Consider the following 18597-nt stretch of genomic DNA (forward strand, 5'->3'; position numbering starts at 1 on the left):
GGCCTACTGCCACTTTACTCATTATTACCCGTTTAAAGAGGCAGGAACCCTTCACTGGCTGCGGAAATTCTGGATTAAAAAAAGTTGTCATTGGGCCCCAGGTGTCTTCAAGATACTCTGTGTCCCCAAACCAGAATTGGCAGGTCGTCTCCAGTCTCCGAGCCTCGGAGACCGACGGCCCTGCACAGAACTAGGCGACATCCCCAACTCAACGCCTTCGTGGAGCAATCCGACGGCTCTAATTCCACATTTAGAGGATTGTTCTTGGTATCACAGAAAAATGCAAACGACGAGCAGAAGACTAGTGACGCTACTGAAGCTCAAGCTTCAGGGTCTGTGACTTTCACGACCCCTTCCACAGCCCTGAACTATTCAATACTTTGTACAGTTCTACTGAGGTGTGATTGACATACAATAAAATTCACGTTTAGGGCTTCCCTGGTGGCGCAGTGGTTGAGAGTCCGCCTGCCGATGCAGGGGACACGGGTTCGTGCCCCGGTCCGGGAGGATCCCGCGTGCCACGGAGCGGCTGGGCCCGTGAGCCATGGCCGCTGAGCCTGCGCGTCCGGAGCCTGTGCTCCGCAACGGGAGAGGCCGCAACGGTGAGAGGCCTGCGTACCGAAAAAAAAAAAAAAAAAATTCACGTTTAAAGTGTGCAATTTGCTGAATACTGATAGAGGTATGTATACACTCTGAAACCACCACCACGATCAAGATAATGAACCTAACCACCATCCACCAAGTGTTCCCCTGCCCCGACCATTGATCTGCTTTCTGTCGCTAGAGATCATTGTCACTTGTTAGAGTCTTATATAAATAGAGGCACCCAGAGAGTCCTCTTTTTATCCCCGGCTTCTTTCACTCGGCGTGTTTGTTTTGAGATTCATCCAAGTTGTTGAGTGCTCGTTCCTTTTGATTGCTCAGCGGCATCCCACTGTGCGGATGTACCAGTCTGTCCCTGTTCTAATCACGGATTCCTACTTTTATCTCTTTTTAAAGAGGATTCAAAAATGGCACAGTCTCAGACGCCTGAAAGGCCCTGGGTCCTCCCACGCCGAGAGTTAAGACATCGGTCCGGTGGGCGCCGAGACGAGCTGGGTAGCGGGAAAGTCCGCAGAGCTCTGGTGCTGCGCTGGCTGGAAGGAGCGTCCCCGCCGGCGGCGGCGCGGAGCCCCGGGCGGGCGCGGGCTGGGCTGGGCGGCCGGGGCGCCGCTGTGTGCCCTGCCCTGGCACTCGCCTCCTCACGACCTCTTTGGAGGTAGGTGATATCAGTGCCCTCATTTACAAATGAGTAAACTGAGACACAGCGGGGTGCAACAGTCAGCCAAGGTCACGCAGCTGGTGATGGAGTTTCACAGCATCCAAGCACAGGAAAAAGGACGGGAAGGCTCCACACCGAACGCTGAGTGGTGTGATGGGTGCTTTGTGTTTTTCTGGATTTTCTGATGTAGCAGCACTAAACCTAAATCCTGGTTTCCTACTGATAAGGTCACAACGAAAGAAAAGCCCCGCCCCGGAGTGGAAGTTGCGCATGCCCCATTGCCCCCCGCCCCGCCCGCTCCAGGAACTCCGCGCGCTGGGACATTCGGCCCGGCTGGCCATTTCCCGACCGACGTCAGGGCGCAGGGTCGAGAGTCGAGCGAGGAGGGGCGCGGAGCTCTCGGGGCAGGAGGGTGGCAGTTGGGGCCGTTGAAGAGGAGGCGGCGGCGGCGGTGGCTGCGGCTCCGCGCACAGGGTCTCCAGATGGAAGCGGCGCCGGGGCCCGGACCCGGTCTCTGCTGCAAGCCTGGCGGGCGGCTGGACATGAGCCACGGCTTCGTGCACCACATCCGACGGAACCAGCTCGCCCGGTACCGCCCCGCCCCGCGCCACGGCTGCCAGTCCCAGCCTGGCCTGGCTCGGCCGTCCCTGACTCCCGCTCGGCTCCCCGCAGGGACGACTACGACAAGAAGGTGAAGCAGGCGGCCAAGGAGAAGGCGAGGAGGCGGCACACGCCCGCGCCCACTCGGCCCCGAAAGCCCGACCTGCAGGTGTACCTGCCGCGACATCGAGGTGAGGCCGCCCGCCCCGCGCGCTCTTCTGCCCCCGGGCCCTCTGCCTCCACGCGCTCTTCTTTTCTGTCTGGGAAAAAACTATGTCCTACCTCCCAAGGCTCATTTCATCTCCAACGTCTATCTCGACGCTCCCCAATCGCCGCTCAGTGATTCTGCCCGCAGCACAGGGAGGGCTCAAGGCCCGCAGTTAAGCATCACTATTACCGGACGTCCCTGAGAGTCGGCAAGTTGTCCGCCGCTTTGCCCCCAGCGTACTATATTTTCGCACTCCCACCAGCTAACAGGAAAAAAGTTTGGCACAGCTCTAGGCGACGAGAACATAATTGTGGAATGAAGCCCAAACCCAGTTAATGGGTTTTTTTTTCCTCCAGCTTACTTGTGATCTAGAGTTTACAATAGTTAATGTACGATGCTAAATTTTTTGAGCTTCGCTTGAGTGTTTTGAGAGGTTATGTGCAGTCATTCATTTAGCTTTCAGAGGACCCGGTAAGATGGGAACTATTATCATTTCTGATTCACAGTCAGGGAAACAGGCAGAGAGAGGTTTCGTAACTTGTTGGAGATATCAGAGAAGTAAATGGCAGAGCCTGAATCTGAACCCAGGCAGAGCCCTATTCACCTCTCCACTACCTTACAACCGTGTAGACAGATGTGCACTGTATACCGACTGCGTGGTAGGGCTGTGCTGGTCTTGGGGCAGGGATACAAAGGTGAATAAAATTCCTGATAGGCGGCTGATTTCACACACACACACACACACACACACACACACACACACACAGGGGTACATTCTGGGTCCATGAGAAGATTGGGGCTTTACAATATGTTTTCCTGTATCATCTCTGGGCAGGGGTTCCAGCAGCCTTCCTCCCTTCCCTCTCACTCTGGTTCATCCTTCCAGATGGCTCTACCCACCCAAGCAACCCAGGCTGTGAGGAGTCTGGTGAAAGCAGCAGTAGTGGCAGCTCTGAGCCAGAGCTCCCTGGCCATCAGCTCTTCTGCTTAGAATATGAGGCGGACAGCGGAGACGTCACTTCAGTTATCGTGTATCAGGTACGCCCGATGGAAACAGCTGCAGCCTGAAGGTCCTGGGCCGTGATGGAAATCACTGCCGGACCTGGAGCCACTGTTTTCCTCAGGGCCAGTGGGAAGTGTTTGTTCCACATGAGAGCACAGACTGCTGGGCGATGCTTTTGAGCACAAGTCACTCCCGTCACACAGTGATTCTCAGCGGGCAACAGGGAGGGCTCATGGCCCCCAGTTGAGAGTCACTATTACAGGGGACACCTGGGAAATGACAGGCATTGGCAAGAAGTTGTGAGTCAAACAGAGTTCTCTGAGAGTGTTGTCTAGGGACAGGGCAGGTCGCCTTTTCAGAAGAGGCCAGGCCCTGAGCTTCCCGACCCTTCCTCCACGTAGGATGATGATCCAGGAAGGGTGAGCGAGGAGGTGTCAGCACACACGCCTCTGGAGCCACCCATGCGAGAGGCCCTCAAGTTGCGCATCCAGGAGGAGATTGCAAAGCGCCAGAACCAACACTGACCAGACTGGAGTCGCTGTCCAGGGAGCCGCCCCTAGTTTGGGGGTGCCAGGACCAGCCCCCCCCCCCCCCCCGCCCCAGAGCTGCCACATCCACAGGAAGAGGGTGTCACAGGGACTACGCCTGGCCACCTCCCTTGTAGCCATTCTTTCTCGTATATTGGCTCATTTGACCAGCCTAATGTTCTGGACGTTTTTGAGAATTTTGTTTGGTTAGCTTGGTGTTCTGGAAGCAAAGATTCCAGGGAGAGATGAGGCTTATGAGACCTTCTGCCAACGTGCTGCTTTCTCACCAAGGTCACATGCCCCAGGGCATCTGACCACGCTGCTCCATAAGCCCCGTTTGTTATTTTATGGTTCCTTTCTTCTGTGTTTCTGTTCACTTCCATCCGTGCTTTCCTAGATCATCTTTTCAGCTCTGTTTCTTTGTTCTTTTCTTTCCTTCATCTTTTTTGTCTCCCAATCCATCAGTTCCACCCCGCCCCCCACCTCCCAGTGTGACTGCTCACCTACGGATGCTCAGGACTTTGGAGATGGGGTACTGGGGTCTACCTTCCTGACAGGCTCTCCCAGTAATTCTGATACCAGTCGAGGGAGATGATCTTCTTTGACGCCTACTTGTGAGGATGTTTTCCTCCCCTTCCATGGTTTTTGCAGGTTTCTCCCATGCTCCACCGCTTCACACAGTCTAGGTAAGGAGATCTAGAAAGATGATGCCAGGATTAAACTGTGAGGATTTCTTGCAGCAAAACCTGCCAGGGTTCGGACTACAGAATTCCAGCTTCCAGCCTCATCCCTAGCTGTGAACAGACCATCCTCTGCTCAGGCTAAAAGGGAATTATCAAAACAAGCCTGAAACCGCGTTTCCAAATGTGATTTAACAGCCTTGAATGTACATACAAAGGGAAATTCAACATTAGCAATAATTGTCTGTTTCAAGCCCTAGTTGGGAAAAAGAAAAAAAAAAAAGCCTGAAGAGAGCCCTAGAGGGAGCGAAACAAACCTCCTTCATCTGCCCTTCCCCTGCTCTGTGCTTTCTCCTTTCCTACCTCCCAGGAGTATAGAGTATATAAAACTCCCAGTAGATCCTGAGAATAAAGATCCCAGGAATATCACTGCTTTCACCTAAGTGAACATTTTTCCTAATGCAGGGTTGGGCTACAGTCTGAGAAATCCACAAGCGATCCCACGCACTGCAGTTCCAAGCCACTTCAGTTTTCCCGCAAATGGGCCTAACCTCAGTGACTTGAAGTATGGGGTTTAAGTGAGCCCGTGAGCACTGAGACTTCTTCAAACCAAAGCCCCCTGCCCCACAGGTCTTTCCTCATCAGGGTCTCAAGATCAGTCTGGCTGGTCCCTCTCAGCAGCTTTTCTCTTAAAGGACACCTGAGAGCACTTCTGGTTCATGCCCTATACACCCCTGCAAATCTACCCCGTCTGAAATGGGGCAAGGCAGCTACTTCGACTCCATCGTTAAAATGCAGCAAGTCGCAGCTCGCGGGGAAGGTGAGTGAGGTGGGTAAATTAGAAGGACCTGGTTGTGAAGGCAGCCAGGGACCAGCACGCTTTTGAGCCCCAGGGCTGGCCCAAGGTTAAATGCCTTAAACTTGCCAGTCCTGGGCTCAGTTCTGCTTTCGAAGGAGAAAGTCTGTCCTCATTCAGCCAGGCTGCAAGTGCCTTTTGACTTTTAACGTTAACTACCCTCCAGAGCCTCCCGGGTCAAGGAGACTATGCCATGTTCTATCCCCAGTCTTCCTGCAGCTCAGCACCAGTCATTTTAGTCTTCCAGCTCTTCAGCTGATCTTCTGACTTGGACATAGGATTTCACTGGAACTTTTAGGCTTCCTAGTCTGGAAATATTTTGAGGTTCGTCTTCTCACGGCTGGATGGCCCGTTTCCTGGATTTATTATAGAATTTAGAAACAAGTCCAGAAGAGGAGGTTGGGGGCATGGCACCTGAAATTTTAGCCTCCCTTCCTGTGAGAATTGTGTACCTATCCTGTCCTTCTGTGTGTTTATCGTGTAATCCTAACACTCTGAGGTAAGAGAATGATGGTAATATCTTGCTTGCAAGCTTTTTCTTGAGGCCCTTTGCTTTATATCAAGTGCATATCAAATATTTTCCACTCAAGAAAACATTCTAATTTGTAGCTAATTTGTGCCACGAGACTATATAAAGCGCTAAGCCTGGTACTTAAATGAGGCATTGTCCTTCAGAGCAGGCCTGTTGGTGGTGATGGTGTCATCACTGCAGGTGTGCCTGAGATGCTTCTCTGGTGATGGCCCTCAGCCCACTGACAGCCTTACAGCTTCGCTCGTTGCTTCTGCCACACCTCATCCCAGTCCAAGGTAGTACTATCCAGTATGGTTACCGGACTTGCCTCTCGATGTCTTCCAGCTGTTTTCAAATATCAGTGCTTTGCCATCAAGGAGCATGTTCCAGAGCACTTCCAAGAGGCTCTAGAGATGTCCCAAAGAGGACTGTCCTGTGCTGTTTGGTGCAGTGGCAACAGCATTAGACTAGCTGGGGCTTTCCGGCAGACTGCTTCAGAATCAACACTCATTTAACTAGATATATTCTCAGCCGCCTTAAAAAACAAAGTCTTGTAGCCTGACAAGCATATCTGACGTTCATCCAAAATGAAGTGATCTTCACTTACTAAGGCTAAGCCTTGGATTTTAAGGCTTTGTGTTTCCTGGGCCACAGTGGGTGATCACTAATAGAAGGAAGCTGGGGCCTGCAGGGGCTTTGGGCTGTGCGAGAGTAAACACTAAAGCTTGAGTTCCAGCCAGCTGGCAAGTGTGGAAGTCTTTGAAGAAGGTAACACAAGAAGGGAAAAGGAGAATGCAAAGCTTTTTGTACTGAGTGAGAGTAGGAGCCCGGCCAGCCGGTAGGACCAACGTGGGCAATAAGAAATGCTTGTTCCTGGACTTCCCTGGCAGTCCAGTGGTTAAGACTCTACGCTTCCAATGCAGGGGACGCAGGTTCGATTGCTGGTCGGGGAACTAAGATCCCACATGCCTCACGACGTGGCCAAAAAAAATGCTTCTCCCTGTGGATGAGCGTCTGAAAGGGACATTCCGTCTCCATTGTTCCACTCTGAGGGGCACTGCCATCTAGAGATTAGCCCACGAAACTGGAAGAAACCCTTTGGGGTGGGGGGTATCCAGTTTGCTGTGCATCTGACAGGATCTGTGGATGGTAAGGTAGGGATCCCCCAGCTGGTCACAAATATAAATGGGGCATATAGAAAGAAAACTAAGGACAGATTACTTTCCTACCTCTGAGCCTTCTTTGGGAAGAAGAACCATGGAATGGTGACAATTATCTGAAACGTTTTAAGCTCCCTCCTTGAACTCCTGTCCCTGAGGAATCAAATGACCAAGCCACGCCAGATTTCCCCGGGAGGTGGAGTGATGCCAGAAGGGAAGAGAGTGAATGGCCCCTCTGCCTTCCCAGAGCCACCAGAATGAGACTGGTTGCACTGGCTGTGTCGTGTTAAGTGTGTAAAAAGCTATACATTCTTGTCTTTTCTCATTTCGTTTCTGCGTTTGGAAGAATAAAGTGACATGGAAATTATTTGAAAATCCTGGAAGGAAGGTACTTTTCAAATACAGTATTTTTTTCAGCCAATAAACTTACTATTTTTATAGCACTGTTTTTGCCAAGAGTTGTGAAATCACTTGTGTACATAAGGAAATGAAGATTACATGCTGCCCTAAAGTCATTCAGCAGCGCAGAATCAGCACTTGAAATCTCATCTCTTGTTCTGCCTATTTTAAGAACTATCCTGGTTGGAGCATAACAAGTAGACTCACGTGGCATTAGAGCTGGAAAGGCCTTTTAAAGACATCTGGTCCTACTTTCTACCTGATACGCAACTCCTCCCTACCGACTACCCATGAAGAGCCCTTCTGTCTTGGGCTAATTCTCTGTTTTAGGGATGACTCCGATTGTCATGTTAAACCCAAATCTGCCTCCTTGTCAAGGCTCTGGGGTGCTTGCCTTACCCCTACTTTAGGATAGAACGGCCAGTTTAGAACCTGAGTAGCCTTCTCAGGCCTTCCCCATGATCGTGGTGGGAGAGGAACTGAAACCCAGCTCAACAGGTGATAGTAAATGTTGATTAAGAATTGCAAAGCTTCCAGGGGCCTTCTCTGGTGGTCCAGTGGTTAAGACTTCGCCTTCCAATGCAGGGGGTGCAGGTTCCATTCCTGGTCAGGGATCTAAGATCCCACATGCTTCCCCGCCAAAAAACCAAAGCATAAAAAACAGAAGCAATATTGTAACAAATTCAATAAAGACTTTACAAATGGGCCACATCAAAAAAAGAAAATATATATATTTTTTAAATTGCAAAGCTTCCAAAGCAGTAGGAAATGCTGAGCGTTCAGGGCACCATTGGGCAGATGAGAAAAAGGTGCTCCAAGGACAACACCCCTGGGCAGGAAATTGGTGCTTCTTTGTAAATTAGAAAGAGGCACTCCCTTGTCCTGGGGCACAGCATGGCCAGCAGACGGACTGGATTTTCCACCCCCCGGTCCTTCAGCCAGGTTTCTTGTACGGTGATCGCTGTGCACTGCCATACTTTTTGACCCTGATTTAACTACTTGTGCTGATGCAATTTGGAAGAGGGCCCTCCAACAGGTTTCCTGTTTGCGTTTTTACCTTCCACTAGGTCCAGAAAGGTTTCTCCTTCCTCAAGCTGTTGTCCAGTTAGTTTATCTTCTCCATTTCCCCCATGGTACAGGGCCCTGTTTCTGCCTATTACATTTGCTTCACCAGTGCTGCCGAACTTAAGCTCCCTGGTTCCCAGCAGCCTGGGCCCATGCTCCCTTCAAGTAAAGGTCTGTCAGCCCCAGTGTTGTCTCACAAGGGCTCCAACAGATATGCTGGGCTGCCGTTTAGAGTGCCAGTTACACTTCCAGTGTGTGAAAGGAAGGTCTCCTGCTCTTTTAATCATGAAAAGAATGTCTAGGAGGGCACCCTTGGCCTGTTAAGTGTGGACGAAGAATGTCTCCTGCCATGTCAGGAAAAAAGATGTGACCATCAAGCCTGCGGCCATCCCCAGCTGTGCACCCTGAGGGGATTCAGGGTGGAGAAAAGCAGGATACTGGCCCTAGATAGGTAAGGTGCATATCAAAGGAATGATTTCAATGAGCCCAGACTCTTGTATCTTCCCATACATAGAAAAGTGCTGATTCATTAACTTGAGGTGTCTGTTTACTGGTCTTTAATTAACAGTAAGCTTTTGATATTACAAATACCTGGGTTTTGCAAAAACTCCCATCCTGGCTTCTCCCCTGCTTCTTTGGAGCAGTCCCTCAGAGGTATCCGAGAGGCTTCCTCCAGGGCTTGAGTCCTCAGAAAGTCTGCTGAATAAAACAATTCTCAACTTTTAGGTTGTGCATTTTTTCCATTCAACATAAATTTTGGTGAAGCTGTTGGGTAATTTATCCTCACAGTATCCTGTTTGCTTTTTCCCAGATTGCTCTGGGTCTCCTGCCTTCCTCTCCTCTCTTTTGCCTCCCAACACCTGGCCAAGTGTGTCTACTTAGAATGGATATTGTTTCAAGTGAGTGTTCAGCAGTCAGGAAACACATTTTGGACACTGACTTCTGGACAATACACTGTGTACTTGTACCCCGGAAAATAAAATGTATCTGATGAAAGTAGCCCTCCTCCAGAGTTTGCTGAGCCGGGGGAAGCAAAAGCCAAATCCAGAGCGCTGGTCTCCTAAGGAACAGCCAAGGCTTTGTGCTTGCTTCTCTGCAGACCCGCCTCGCCTTGGACAGCGGCAGGCACGGGGTGCCACATGGAGGGAGGCTGCCCGAAGTCACTGTCGGCCAGTCCAGGCTGCAAAATGTGCGCGGCGGCTGAGGGAGGCTTCCTCCAGCCACGTGCGCGGTGACAATCACACGTGCAGCGGGAAGGCAGTGCACACCCGGAGCTCCCCGCCTCCCGAAGCTTCCCCCGCAGGTGCAGGTAGACGGGACTATCCTTTTGGCAACGGTGTCAGAGCCTCCGCTGGGGTCCCATGCCACCGCCCTCGGCGTCCAGGTCCCCAGAAGTCGGGGCACCGCCCACCCTTCCAGCGTGACGCGGGCGCGGGGGCTCGGGAGTTGTAGTTCCCGGCTGGGCGCGAGCGCCAGGGCTAGGGCGGCGCGGACTCCACGTCCCGGCGGGCGGCGCGGCTCGGTCCGGGGCGCCGGGGGAGGGGCTGCTCGGCCCTTTAAACCATTCAGGGCAGCTCCGAGGGCCGCAGCCGGGGACGGCGCCACGCGGGGGCCGAGCAGACGCGGTGGCGGCGGCGGTGGGGCGCTCCGGGGAGGTGCGTACTGGGCCCCTTCGTCCCCCGGACCTGCGGAGGCGCGGGTCCCCGGATCCCGGGGCCTCGCGGACCGTGGGCTCCGGGCGCCCACGCGGGCGGGAGCGGGCCGGGCTGAGCTTCCCGCGTGAACCCGCCCCTTCCCCGCGGCGCTGGTGGTCAGGTGGCTGCCTGCCCCCGGCCGCCTCTCCACCCAGCCCCGGATCCCCTCCCAGGCTTTCCTTGGCGTGGCCCCCTGGACTGTCCTGACTCCAGCCCCTCTCCCAGCCCGGGACCCTCAGGCCAGGGAGAGTGGCCCCCTCTCCAGATGTTAGGGCCCCGCGGCGTTTCTGAACATCTGGGTGGAACGCGGAGGCCCCCGGTGGATGCCGGAGGGTGTCCACGTTGCGGCGGGGGCTCAGCCCGAAGTGTGGGCGCTCAGAGCCGCAGCGGGAGCCCTGCATCTGGTGTTGACCACCTTCCTCTCCCCCGCACCGGCTTTGGCCAGTCACTAGACCCTGGACTTTGACCTGTCTCTCTCCACCAGGCCCGGGCAGCTGATGGTTTTGGCGAAGTACCTTAAGGTAGCTGGGTCCACACCCTCTTCCCCACCTACCTCTTGTCCTCCCCCCACACCACCACCACCCTGGCTCCCCTCCCTCATGACCGCCTGGATCCTCCTTCCTGTCAGCCTGTCAGCATTCTCCATCACTGGCCTATGGACTGTGTGAGTAAAGAGGGGGATGGGGGGAGGCAACTAGGGGACAAAAGGGACCCCGGCTGAGGAGGGACAGGACCCAACAGGAGCCTGATGGCACACACAAAGTCCCTGTCCTGTTGCAGGCTCCAGGGTGGTACCCAGGGCCACTCTGGCTGTCTGCAAAGCCTGGCCTGGTGCCTGGGCACACAGCCCCTTGGGACAAGCTGGCACCACTGCTGTCCAGCAGGGTGGCCCTGACAGACACACTTCTAGCCAGGGCAACTTCCAGAAGTCCTCTAGTTTGGGACTAGGCTGTGGGTTCTAGAGTAGCATCAAGCCCCAGGGCCACCCCAGGTTGAGTGTCCGGAAAGGACAATAAGGCTGAATGGGGGCAGAATCAAAGGAAAAGAGTCAGTGGGAGAAGGCTGGGTGCATCATGGGGCAGGGTGACAGTTGTGCTCCCGCAGGTATGCCATGGCCGTGATGAACCACCACGTGTGCCCCGTGGAGAACTGGTATGGCGCACTCTGCAGACAGCCTCACTCTAAAGCTCCCTTCATCTCTGTTCCCTCTGGGGCCGGGGCTGCCTCGAGCCAGATGGAGACACTGGGCCTCACTGCTCTTCTCTGACATTGGCAGCGCCTGCCCCTCCCCAGGCATGGCTTCGTGCCCACCTACCTGCTTCCCACTGTCATTCGCCCCTTTGGCTTCTGTCTCAGGGGGGCCCTGGGAAGTGGGCTCTTCTGCCCCTGCCAAGGGAGGTCTGGGAGGGTGGTCTCCGAGAGGCCTGAGGCTACAGGCCGAGGGCCTGGGGGAACCCCTTTCCCCCAGGCTACTCTCTGTCCTGCCTGCCAGGTCCTACAACGAATCCTGCTCTCCTGACCCCACTGAGCAAGGGGGCCCCAAGACCTGCTGCACCCTGGACGATGTCCCCCTCATCAGGTAAGGCCTAGAAACCGTGCAGGTCACAGAGACCCAAGGCCCTGCTAGACTCCCAACTAAGCCCCCCCAGCAAAGGCCTGTCCCTGGGTCTCAGGAATAATAATTCCATTAAGAGCACTTAATTACAGTATTACTTACCAATTACTATGTACCGGACCCTGTGCTGAATGCTTTACATGCGTAGCGGCATTTAATTCTCCTAGCACTAAGGCAGCTGTTGTTTTCACCATTTTATAGGCAAGGAAAGTGAGACAGAGCTATGTCATCCATCCAGGTCCCTCAGCTAGTAAGTGGAGGCACCTGGATTTAAGTTCAAGCTCTCCGTTTGCCCAGCCCAAGTTCTGGCTTAAGGGAAGCCAGACCCCCTGCAGGCCTTGACGGTCTCAGGGAGTCCAAGAGCCTCGGGGTCTGCCGAGCAATCCTGGGCACTGCCTACCCCAGCACACACACCAGCTCTGCCTTGGGGGGAGGTGCGGCCAGCCTAGGGGCAAATGTTTGTGAGGGACCCTGGCCCTTCTCATCAGTCGGGCTTGCCTGCCAAGGAACAGGCACAGATAAGGCAAGGGAGAGCAGGCGGGCCAGAACGGGGCCTTCCGGTGCTCCTGCCCCCCCCCTCACTCTGTCCTCGCCCCCTCCTCTCAGCAAGTGCGGCACATACCCCCCAGAGAGCTGCCTCTTCAGCCTCATTGGCAACGTGGGTGCTTTCATGGGTGAGTTGTGCCCTCGGCCCGACCACCAACCCGCTCAGTCCCGCCCGCCCTCACACCTGCTCCCCAAAGAGGCCCAGGAAGCCCTGGCCTCGCGCCGCCTACCCCGCCACGAGCTAAGGCCAGCGGGGCCACTTCTCTTCCGTTCCTTGAAGGCCCAAGGCTAACTTGCACACGGCCACGCTGGTAGGGCACACCACCCGCCTGTCCGTTCCCTTCCTGCCCTCAGAGTATCTGGGGAAAGCTGGTGGGCTCGCTGGACTGGGCCAGGGCCAGAGCCGGCCCCACCTGTGCTCTCCTCCCCCAGTGGCCCTGATCTGCCTCCTGCGCTACGGGCAGCTCCTGGAGCAGAGCCGTCATTCCTGGGTCAACACCACGACGCTCATCACAGGCTGCACCAACGCTGCGGGCCTGGTGGTGGTGGGCAACTTCCAGGTGCGCCCGCCCGCCCACCTCTTGCACTTCCTGAAGGGGGCCAGGCTTTCGGCAGGGGCCCTCAGTTTCCCGAGGGTTGACCCAAGCTGCGGGTCTGCCCCTCAGGGTTGGGGGTGGGAAGAACAGGGCCCGGGAGGGGAAAAGCCCGGGAGGGAGGGACGGAACGGGGTGGAGGGGGCTGCTTCACGGGTCGGCCCCTCTCTCCGGGCCCAGGTGGATCACGCTAAGTCTCTGCACTACGTCGGAACCGGCGTGGCCTTCACTGCCGGGCTGCTCTTTGTCTGCCTGCACTGTGCCCTCTCCTACCACGGGGCCGCTGCCCCCCACGACCTGGCTGTGGCCTACCTGCGGATCGTGCTGGCAGCCATCGCCTTTGTCTCTCTGATCCTCAGTATCCTTCCAGGACAGGGCAGCCAGGAGCTCCTCCTGTAGCCCAGGCCCTCTCCCACCCAAGATGGGGATCCGCCCCCACCCAAGGTGGTCTTCTGCCCCCCTCTCCCGGGAGGTGAGGCCTGGTCCTCGGCCCCAGCCTAGCCGCATATCCGGGAAGGCAGAAAGGGTGTCGCCAGGCTGCCGCCCATCCCACTGAACATTTCCTTAGCCCCATCCCAGGCGGGGTCTTCTTCATCCACGAGAGCTCTCAGCTGCAGCACGGGGCAGCCCTATGCGAGTGGGTGTTTGTCATCGACATCCTCATCTTCTACGGCACCTTCAGCTATGAGTTCGGGGCAGTCTCCTCGGAGACACTGGTGGCCACACTGCAGCCCGCCCCCGGCCGGGCCTGCAAGTCGTCCGGAAGCAGCAGCACCTCCACACACCTCAACTGTGCCCCTGAGAGCGTCGCCATGATCTGAGGTCTGGGGAGGGTGGCTGGCCCGGCCTCCGCAGCTCCCCACCCCGTTATCTCCTTCGCATTTATTTTGTACCAAAAAACGATTTTGAGAAAGTATTCTGTTGGGACAGAGGCTTCCTCGCTCCTGGAGGAGTGGCCATCCCACACCCACCTGTGCCATACAGGAGCAGGCCCTGGCGGCTGCCCAAGCTGCGCACAGCCTGCTCCCCACACCGCAGTGTTATTTTTATGTTTTAAAGGTCACGTATCCTCATTCACCCAGCCAGCCCTTCAGGTGCCTTCTACTCCCCCAGTGCCACTGGGGTTTCCTGCTGCAGGAATTGGGGGCTGGGAACAGCAAGAGGGACAGCAGTCTGGGGGCGGGGGTGAGCACTCCTTAGTCTGTGGGAAGGCCCACTTCTGGGCCCACTGAGCTGCACTGGGATTCTTCACTCTGTCCCTTTCTTTAGGGCAAATAACACAGCAGAACCACGTGGGTATTTTAGTACTTTTTTTAATATATATATCTATTAAAAGAATTCTAATTTGCAGGTCTGTAGTCTGTTCTGGAGAGTCGGAGAAGGCCTGATCCTGGCTTTCCCTAGGCAAAGGATGGGAGAAAGCCTCTGCCTCCAGGGAGGGTCCTGAGTGCCCGCTGCTCTTTGAGAGCAGGACTGCCAAAAACGAGGGATGCCAAGTGCTATCCAAATACCCCGCAAGGGCTTAAAGCCCTTTCTGGGCCTTTCAATAGTCTAAAGAGCCGACTCCATCCTTTCACACTTCCTGTCCTGCTCAGAGTCTGGTTTGAAGCTTGATTCCACACTAAGGGATAGAAGGAAGGGAGGATACAGAGAATAACTTGAAAACGTTTATTAGAAGCAGTCTTTGCAGTGACGCTAAAGAAAGCCCCTGGGATTCTAAGGTTGACTAAAGATTGCAGGGGGAGGGAGAGAGATGGGCTAGTTTTTCTTGACCGTTTTTAAGTAACTATTGGCTGCCAGACCCTGACACATTTTGCTTTCCAACTGCAGACACAGAGGCCGAAGCCCTGGCTAGTCTGGTCGGTGGCCAAGTTCTTGACCTGGGCCCTCCTGCTCTGAGGCCAGCAGGCTTGGCAGCCTGGTACCTTCTATGGTTCAGGACCACCTTCCCCCATAGCAGTAGAGACCCACTGGAGGGTACAGAGTCCCTGCCCAGGCCTGTGAGCAATGGAGCAGCAGGACGGGTAAAGAAACTTTTAATGAGAATCCGAGGCAGACGAGGAAGGTGTTGTGGAGGAGGACTGGTGTGCCGTCCCAGCCACCTCATGTGTACATGGCTCCATGGAGGTTCTCGAGTCGGTGCTTCTGCTGCTGCTTGCGAGCCTGAAGGAAAGAGGGTGCACTGGGCAGGGGCCGTACCCCGAGGCCTGTGGGTGAAGGGACAGGGCAGCCACCGTGGGACTGGCTCACTGTTCTCAGGCCCTGGGCACCTGCGATGCCAAGGCTCTTGCCCGTCACTAAAATCACTGGGAAGGCCGCCAGAGTCAGGGACCGTGAGGCCTACTCAGGCTTGCTGAGGTGGGGAACGAGAGCATCAAGGACGGACTCAGGGAGCCCCGTCACCACCCACTCCACTTACCCAGCCCCCTACCTTATCTCGTCTATACTCCTCATAAGTGTCATCATCAGTGGGCAGCTCGTGGCGGCACAGGGGGCAGGAATTTGTCTGGGAAAAGCAGTGCAGTGTACGAGCCCAGGTCTGGTCTTGATAAGCTAAAAACCGTCTCCAGCTCCCAAATCCCACCCCTATCCCTCTCCCGTCTCCCAGTAGTCCACAAACAGAAAGCGGCTTGAGAACTGGGCCCAGGGCAGGGTGAGGACTGGGAAAAAGGAAGCAGTACCTTGCTCAGCCAGGGCAGAATGCAGTTGGAGTGGAAGAGGTGATGGCAAGGCATCTCAATGGCAGTCTCCTCCTCCTCAAATTCCAAAAGACACACGGGGCACTTGAGCTCTTGAGGAGGGAGTGCTAATCAGGAGAGCTGCTATAGGCCCTACCTCCCAGCTCCCATTCCTGAAGGACACTTCTTGCCCCAACCTGGCCTGGAAAACTGAAGGGCCAGACCATAGTCTGGCTTCCAGAGGGGGTGGGTCTGGCAGACCTGACCCAAATAGTGGAAAGAATTAGTGTTCTCACCAGCCTGAGAGCCCCTGATGACTGTCCTGGGGAGGTTCTCAACTGCAGTCTTGGCAGCAGGTGGAGGCAGGTGGTGATCCCAATCTACTACCAACCCCAAGTCTTCGAAGTCCATCCTATTGAAAAGGGACCTGGGAAGAAGAATCCAAAGTCAGAACCAAAGAAAAATCATACTTTTGGGGCTTCCCTGGTGGTCCAGTGGTTAAGAATCCACCTGCCAATGCAGGGGACACGGGTTTGATCCCTGGTACAGGAAGATCCCACATGCTGAAGGGGAACTAAGCCCGTGCACCACAACTACTGAGCCCGCGCTCTAGAGCCCACGAGCTGCAACTACTGAGCCTGTGTGCCACAACTACTGAAGCCTGTGTGCTCTAGAGCCCACGTGCTGCAACTAGTAAGCGCACGTGCCACAACTACTGAGCCCGCGTGCTGCAACTACTGAAGCCCTTGCGCCTAGATCCCATGCTCTGCAACAAGAGACGCCACCGCAATGAGAAGCCCGCGCACCGCAACGAAGAGTAGCCCACGCTCGCTACAACTAGAGAAAGCCCGTGTGAAGCAACGAAGACCCAGCATAGCCAAAACACAAAAAACAAAAAAACCCATACTTTCTCATTGCCCCCGCAGTCCACTAAGCATTAACAGATAAGTACTCTGCCCAGCTACTAGTACTAATAGCTACCCCTCAGTAGTGCTCACTACGTAAAAAGCACAGCGGGAAATGGCTTACAGCTGCCATCAGACAACCCCAAGCACGCAGACCGTTTATTCCCATTTTACACATGAGACAACAGCTCAGAGAAGTTACCCAGGCCACGCAGGAATGACCTGGTAAAGCCAGATTCCAAGTGGCAGTGTGGCTTCCATGCTTGGAGTTCCTAACGAATATGCCTACTCACAGCCACACGGCCCCTACCCCGCCCCCATGACCCGCCTATTCCAGAACCTCCTAGAGCCCACTGCCCTGCGGCCCCGACTCCCCCGACTCGCCAGCTCGTCTTTTCCAGAACCCCCTTGCCCGGGCCCCTCCAAGGACGATCCAAATTATCGACTTCCCCCGAATCTCACTGTGGAACTAACACTCCAGATTATTTATCCGTCCTCCTCTGAATCTACTGCCCCAGATAATCCGCCTTCTCCAGCCAGCTTCAGCCCAGTAACCTGCTGCGTGAGCCCTACCTCCCAGCCCCGCGCACCCACCTTGCGAGCTCCAGCAGCATGTTGGTCCGGGCATCCTGCTCGGAGTGCAACGGCTCGCAGTCGTGTTCATCGAAATAAGACGCCATGGCAGCGGGCCTGACACTGCCCTCAGACCCCGCTGCACCTCAGCCTCGCGGTGCTGGCCAATAAACTGGCGAGTTGAGGGAGGGTGACCAATCATAGCATCCGAAAGGCGGGCACAGTGGCTCTTTCGCCTCAGGGAAAGCGGAAGTATTAATTTTCTCACCTTTCATTGGCTCAATTAAGTCAGGTGACCAAAGGCTGAAACCAATGGCAGGGGCCGGGGCTGGTCAGAAAATTTTCGTCTTGCAGTCCCAGCCTAGAGTAGGTTCGTGGGAGGGACGTGTGGCTCGCGTCCCTAGAGCCCTGAAAAACCAAGGCTCTGGGCTGTAGAGGTCCTTCATCCGCTCTGCGGCTCAGAGAGTCTCGGCAGGTCAGATGTCAGAGGTCTCTCAGAGACGGAGGGAGGCCCTGGCCCAGGGATCATGGTTCTGCGAGCCTAGGGAGGCCTGGTGTCAGGGTGCTTCCCGCTGCTCTGTCGCGGCCTCGCCGGGCACTTCTGCATCTAATTTGTTCAGGACTTGGCGCTTCACTCCTCCACGACTCCCGCAAAACAAACAAAAATTCCCTGCTCATTTCTTCTGTGTTAGGCACAATAATAAAGGGTGGGGCAGCCTCCCCAACCGAGAGGAGGACGATCCCTGCAGGGGAATCTAGGGCCTTACCAGCTCATGGAACTATCTGTGTGACCTTTAGCCCATTGCTCAACTTCTCCCCCAGCTTCTGTAAAACCAGTGGCTTGAATTGAACAAGTGGTTTGCATCCCTGGCTATCCATGAATCTCCTGGAGAGAGAAGAAGAGGTGGGGTTGCAGCTTTAGGGAAAAAAACAAAAAAAACCGTGTCTGATACTTAGCCTCAAAGATTCTGATTTAACTGATCTAGGCCTGGGAGTGGTGTTTTTTTAATAAGCTCTACCGGTGATTCTGATGTGAGGCAAGGTTGAGAATGACTGCACTAAATGATTTGGATAATAGTTAGCATTTAGTTGGCATCTAGAACCATTACATTGAGAGATATTGTACATAGGGTATAAATACTCCTCAGGGTCATTATCCCTTGTTACATATGTAAAACCCAAGTCCACATTCACAGGGCCTCTTAGTAGTGTTGCACACCTAAGTGCAGCACCGGGTGCTTGCCTCCATCTTCCCCGGGAAAGGCAGATGGTGGTGAGCCTAGCGAAAGTAACACGCTCTGTGCGGGTACAGCTCCACACAACTCGACGGTTTGTTCTTGTTTCTCCGTCAGTAGCCCTCACTCCACCTAACAAGGAACTGTTTCTGTTGCACACTTGACCCTGAATTCCCCTTCCCACCCGCTCTTGAGTTTGACATGCAGTTAAGGAGTTCAGGCAGTGGCTGCCCTGTTTCCCAGGTCTTGGTAGGGCCTTTCCTTCTTCCCCGGCCTTTACCCAACGATCCTACTTGGTGCCCTGAAGGCACTGCCTCCCTGGCCCTTTGAAAAGCCCCAAGTCTTTCCCACAGGGCAAACTTTGTGACTCTGCATTACAGCACCATAGAAGGAAGCCCTTTCCCTTTCCTGCCACCTACCCCACCTGTGATCTGCTGTAAAGCTTGAGGGAGAAATTGGAGCAGAGGTGCTCAAGGGGAAAAGTCTCT

General features: G+C 54.9%; 4 protein-coding genes across 12 annotated transcripts; 2 read left to right on the forward strand and 2 right to left on the reverse strand.

Moving 5' to 3' along the window:
- Positions 1 to 1547: 1547 nt before the first annotated feature.
- C13H2orf68 (chromosome 13 C2orf68 homolog) lies at positions 1548 to 7246 on the forward strand. The gene is made up of 4 exons (XM_049695684.1): positions 1548 to 1850; positions 1934 to 2052; positions 2956 to 3107; positions 3474 to 7246. Exons 1-4 carry the CDS (start codon positions 1744 to 1746, stop codon positions 3594 to 3596), a joined length of 501 nt encoding a protein of 166 aa, XP_049551641.1. The 5' UTR covers positions 1548 to 1743; the 3' UTR covers positions 3597 to 7246.
- On the forward strand, positions 4976 to 14068 carry TMEM150A (transmembrane protein 150A). Of its 7 annotated transcripts, none has more exons than XM_033431388.2 (9): positions 4976 to 5099; positions 9370 to 9925; positions 10449 to 10628; positions 11069 to 11116; positions 11457 to 11543; positions 12186 to 12253; positions 12558 to 12685; positions 12899 to 13076; positions 13298 to 14068. In XM_033431388.2, exons 3-9 carry the CDS (start codon positions 10462 to 10464, stop codon positions 13537 to 13539), a joined length of 918 nt encoding a protein of 305 aa, XP_033287279.2. In that variant the 5' UTR covers positions 4976 to 5099; positions 9370 to 9925; positions 10449 to 10461; the 3' UTR covers positions 13540 to 14068. The 7 variants fall into 7 exon arrangements, with proteins under 7 accessions (XP_033287279.2, XP_033287276.1, XP_033287277.1 ...); XM_033431385.2 differs by having other exon boundaries at positions 9370 to 9579; XM_033431386.2 differs by having other exon boundaries at positions 9370 to 9575.
- On the reverse strand, positions 9610 to 10365 carry LOC125960874 (translation initiation factor IF-2-like). The gene has a single exon (XM_049696239.1). The coding sequence runs from the start codon at positions 10363 to 10365 to the stop codon at positions 9610 to 9612; it is 756 nt and encodes a 251-aa protein (XP_049552196.1).
- A 672-nt stretch (positions 14069 to 14740) lies between the features above and the next one.
- Positions 14741 to 17055, reverse strand: RNF181 (ring finger protein 181). 3 transcript variants are annotated; one of them, XM_004271605.3, is made up of 5 exons: positions 16896 to 17055; positions 15693 to 15823; positions 15400 to 15509; positions 15150 to 15224; positions 14741 to 14881 (listed from the first exon to the last, which is right to left on the reverse strand). In XM_004271605.3, the coding sequence occupies exons 1-5, from the start codon at positions 16979 to 16981 to the stop codon at positions 14822 to 14824; spliced, it is 462 nt and encodes a 153-aa protein (XP_004271653.1). In that variant the 5' UTR covers positions 16982 to 17055; the 3' UTR covers positions 14741 to 14821. The 3 variants fall into 3 exon arrangements, with proteins under 3 accessions (XP_004271653.1, XP_033287280.1, XP_012389153.1); XM_033431389.2 differs by having other exon boundaries at positions 15150 to 15257; XM_012533699.3 differs by lacking the exon at positions 15150 to 15224.
- Positions 17056 to 18597: the final 1542 nt, after the last annotated feature.

Source organism: Orcinus orca, chromosome 13 (assembly GCF_937001465.1).
Source record: "Orcinus orca chromosome 13, mOrcOrc1.1, whole genome shotgun sequence".
Taxonomy (NCBI): domain Eukaryota; kingdom Metazoa; phylum Chordata; class Mammalia; order Artiodactyla; family Delphinidae; genus Orcinus; species Orcinus orca.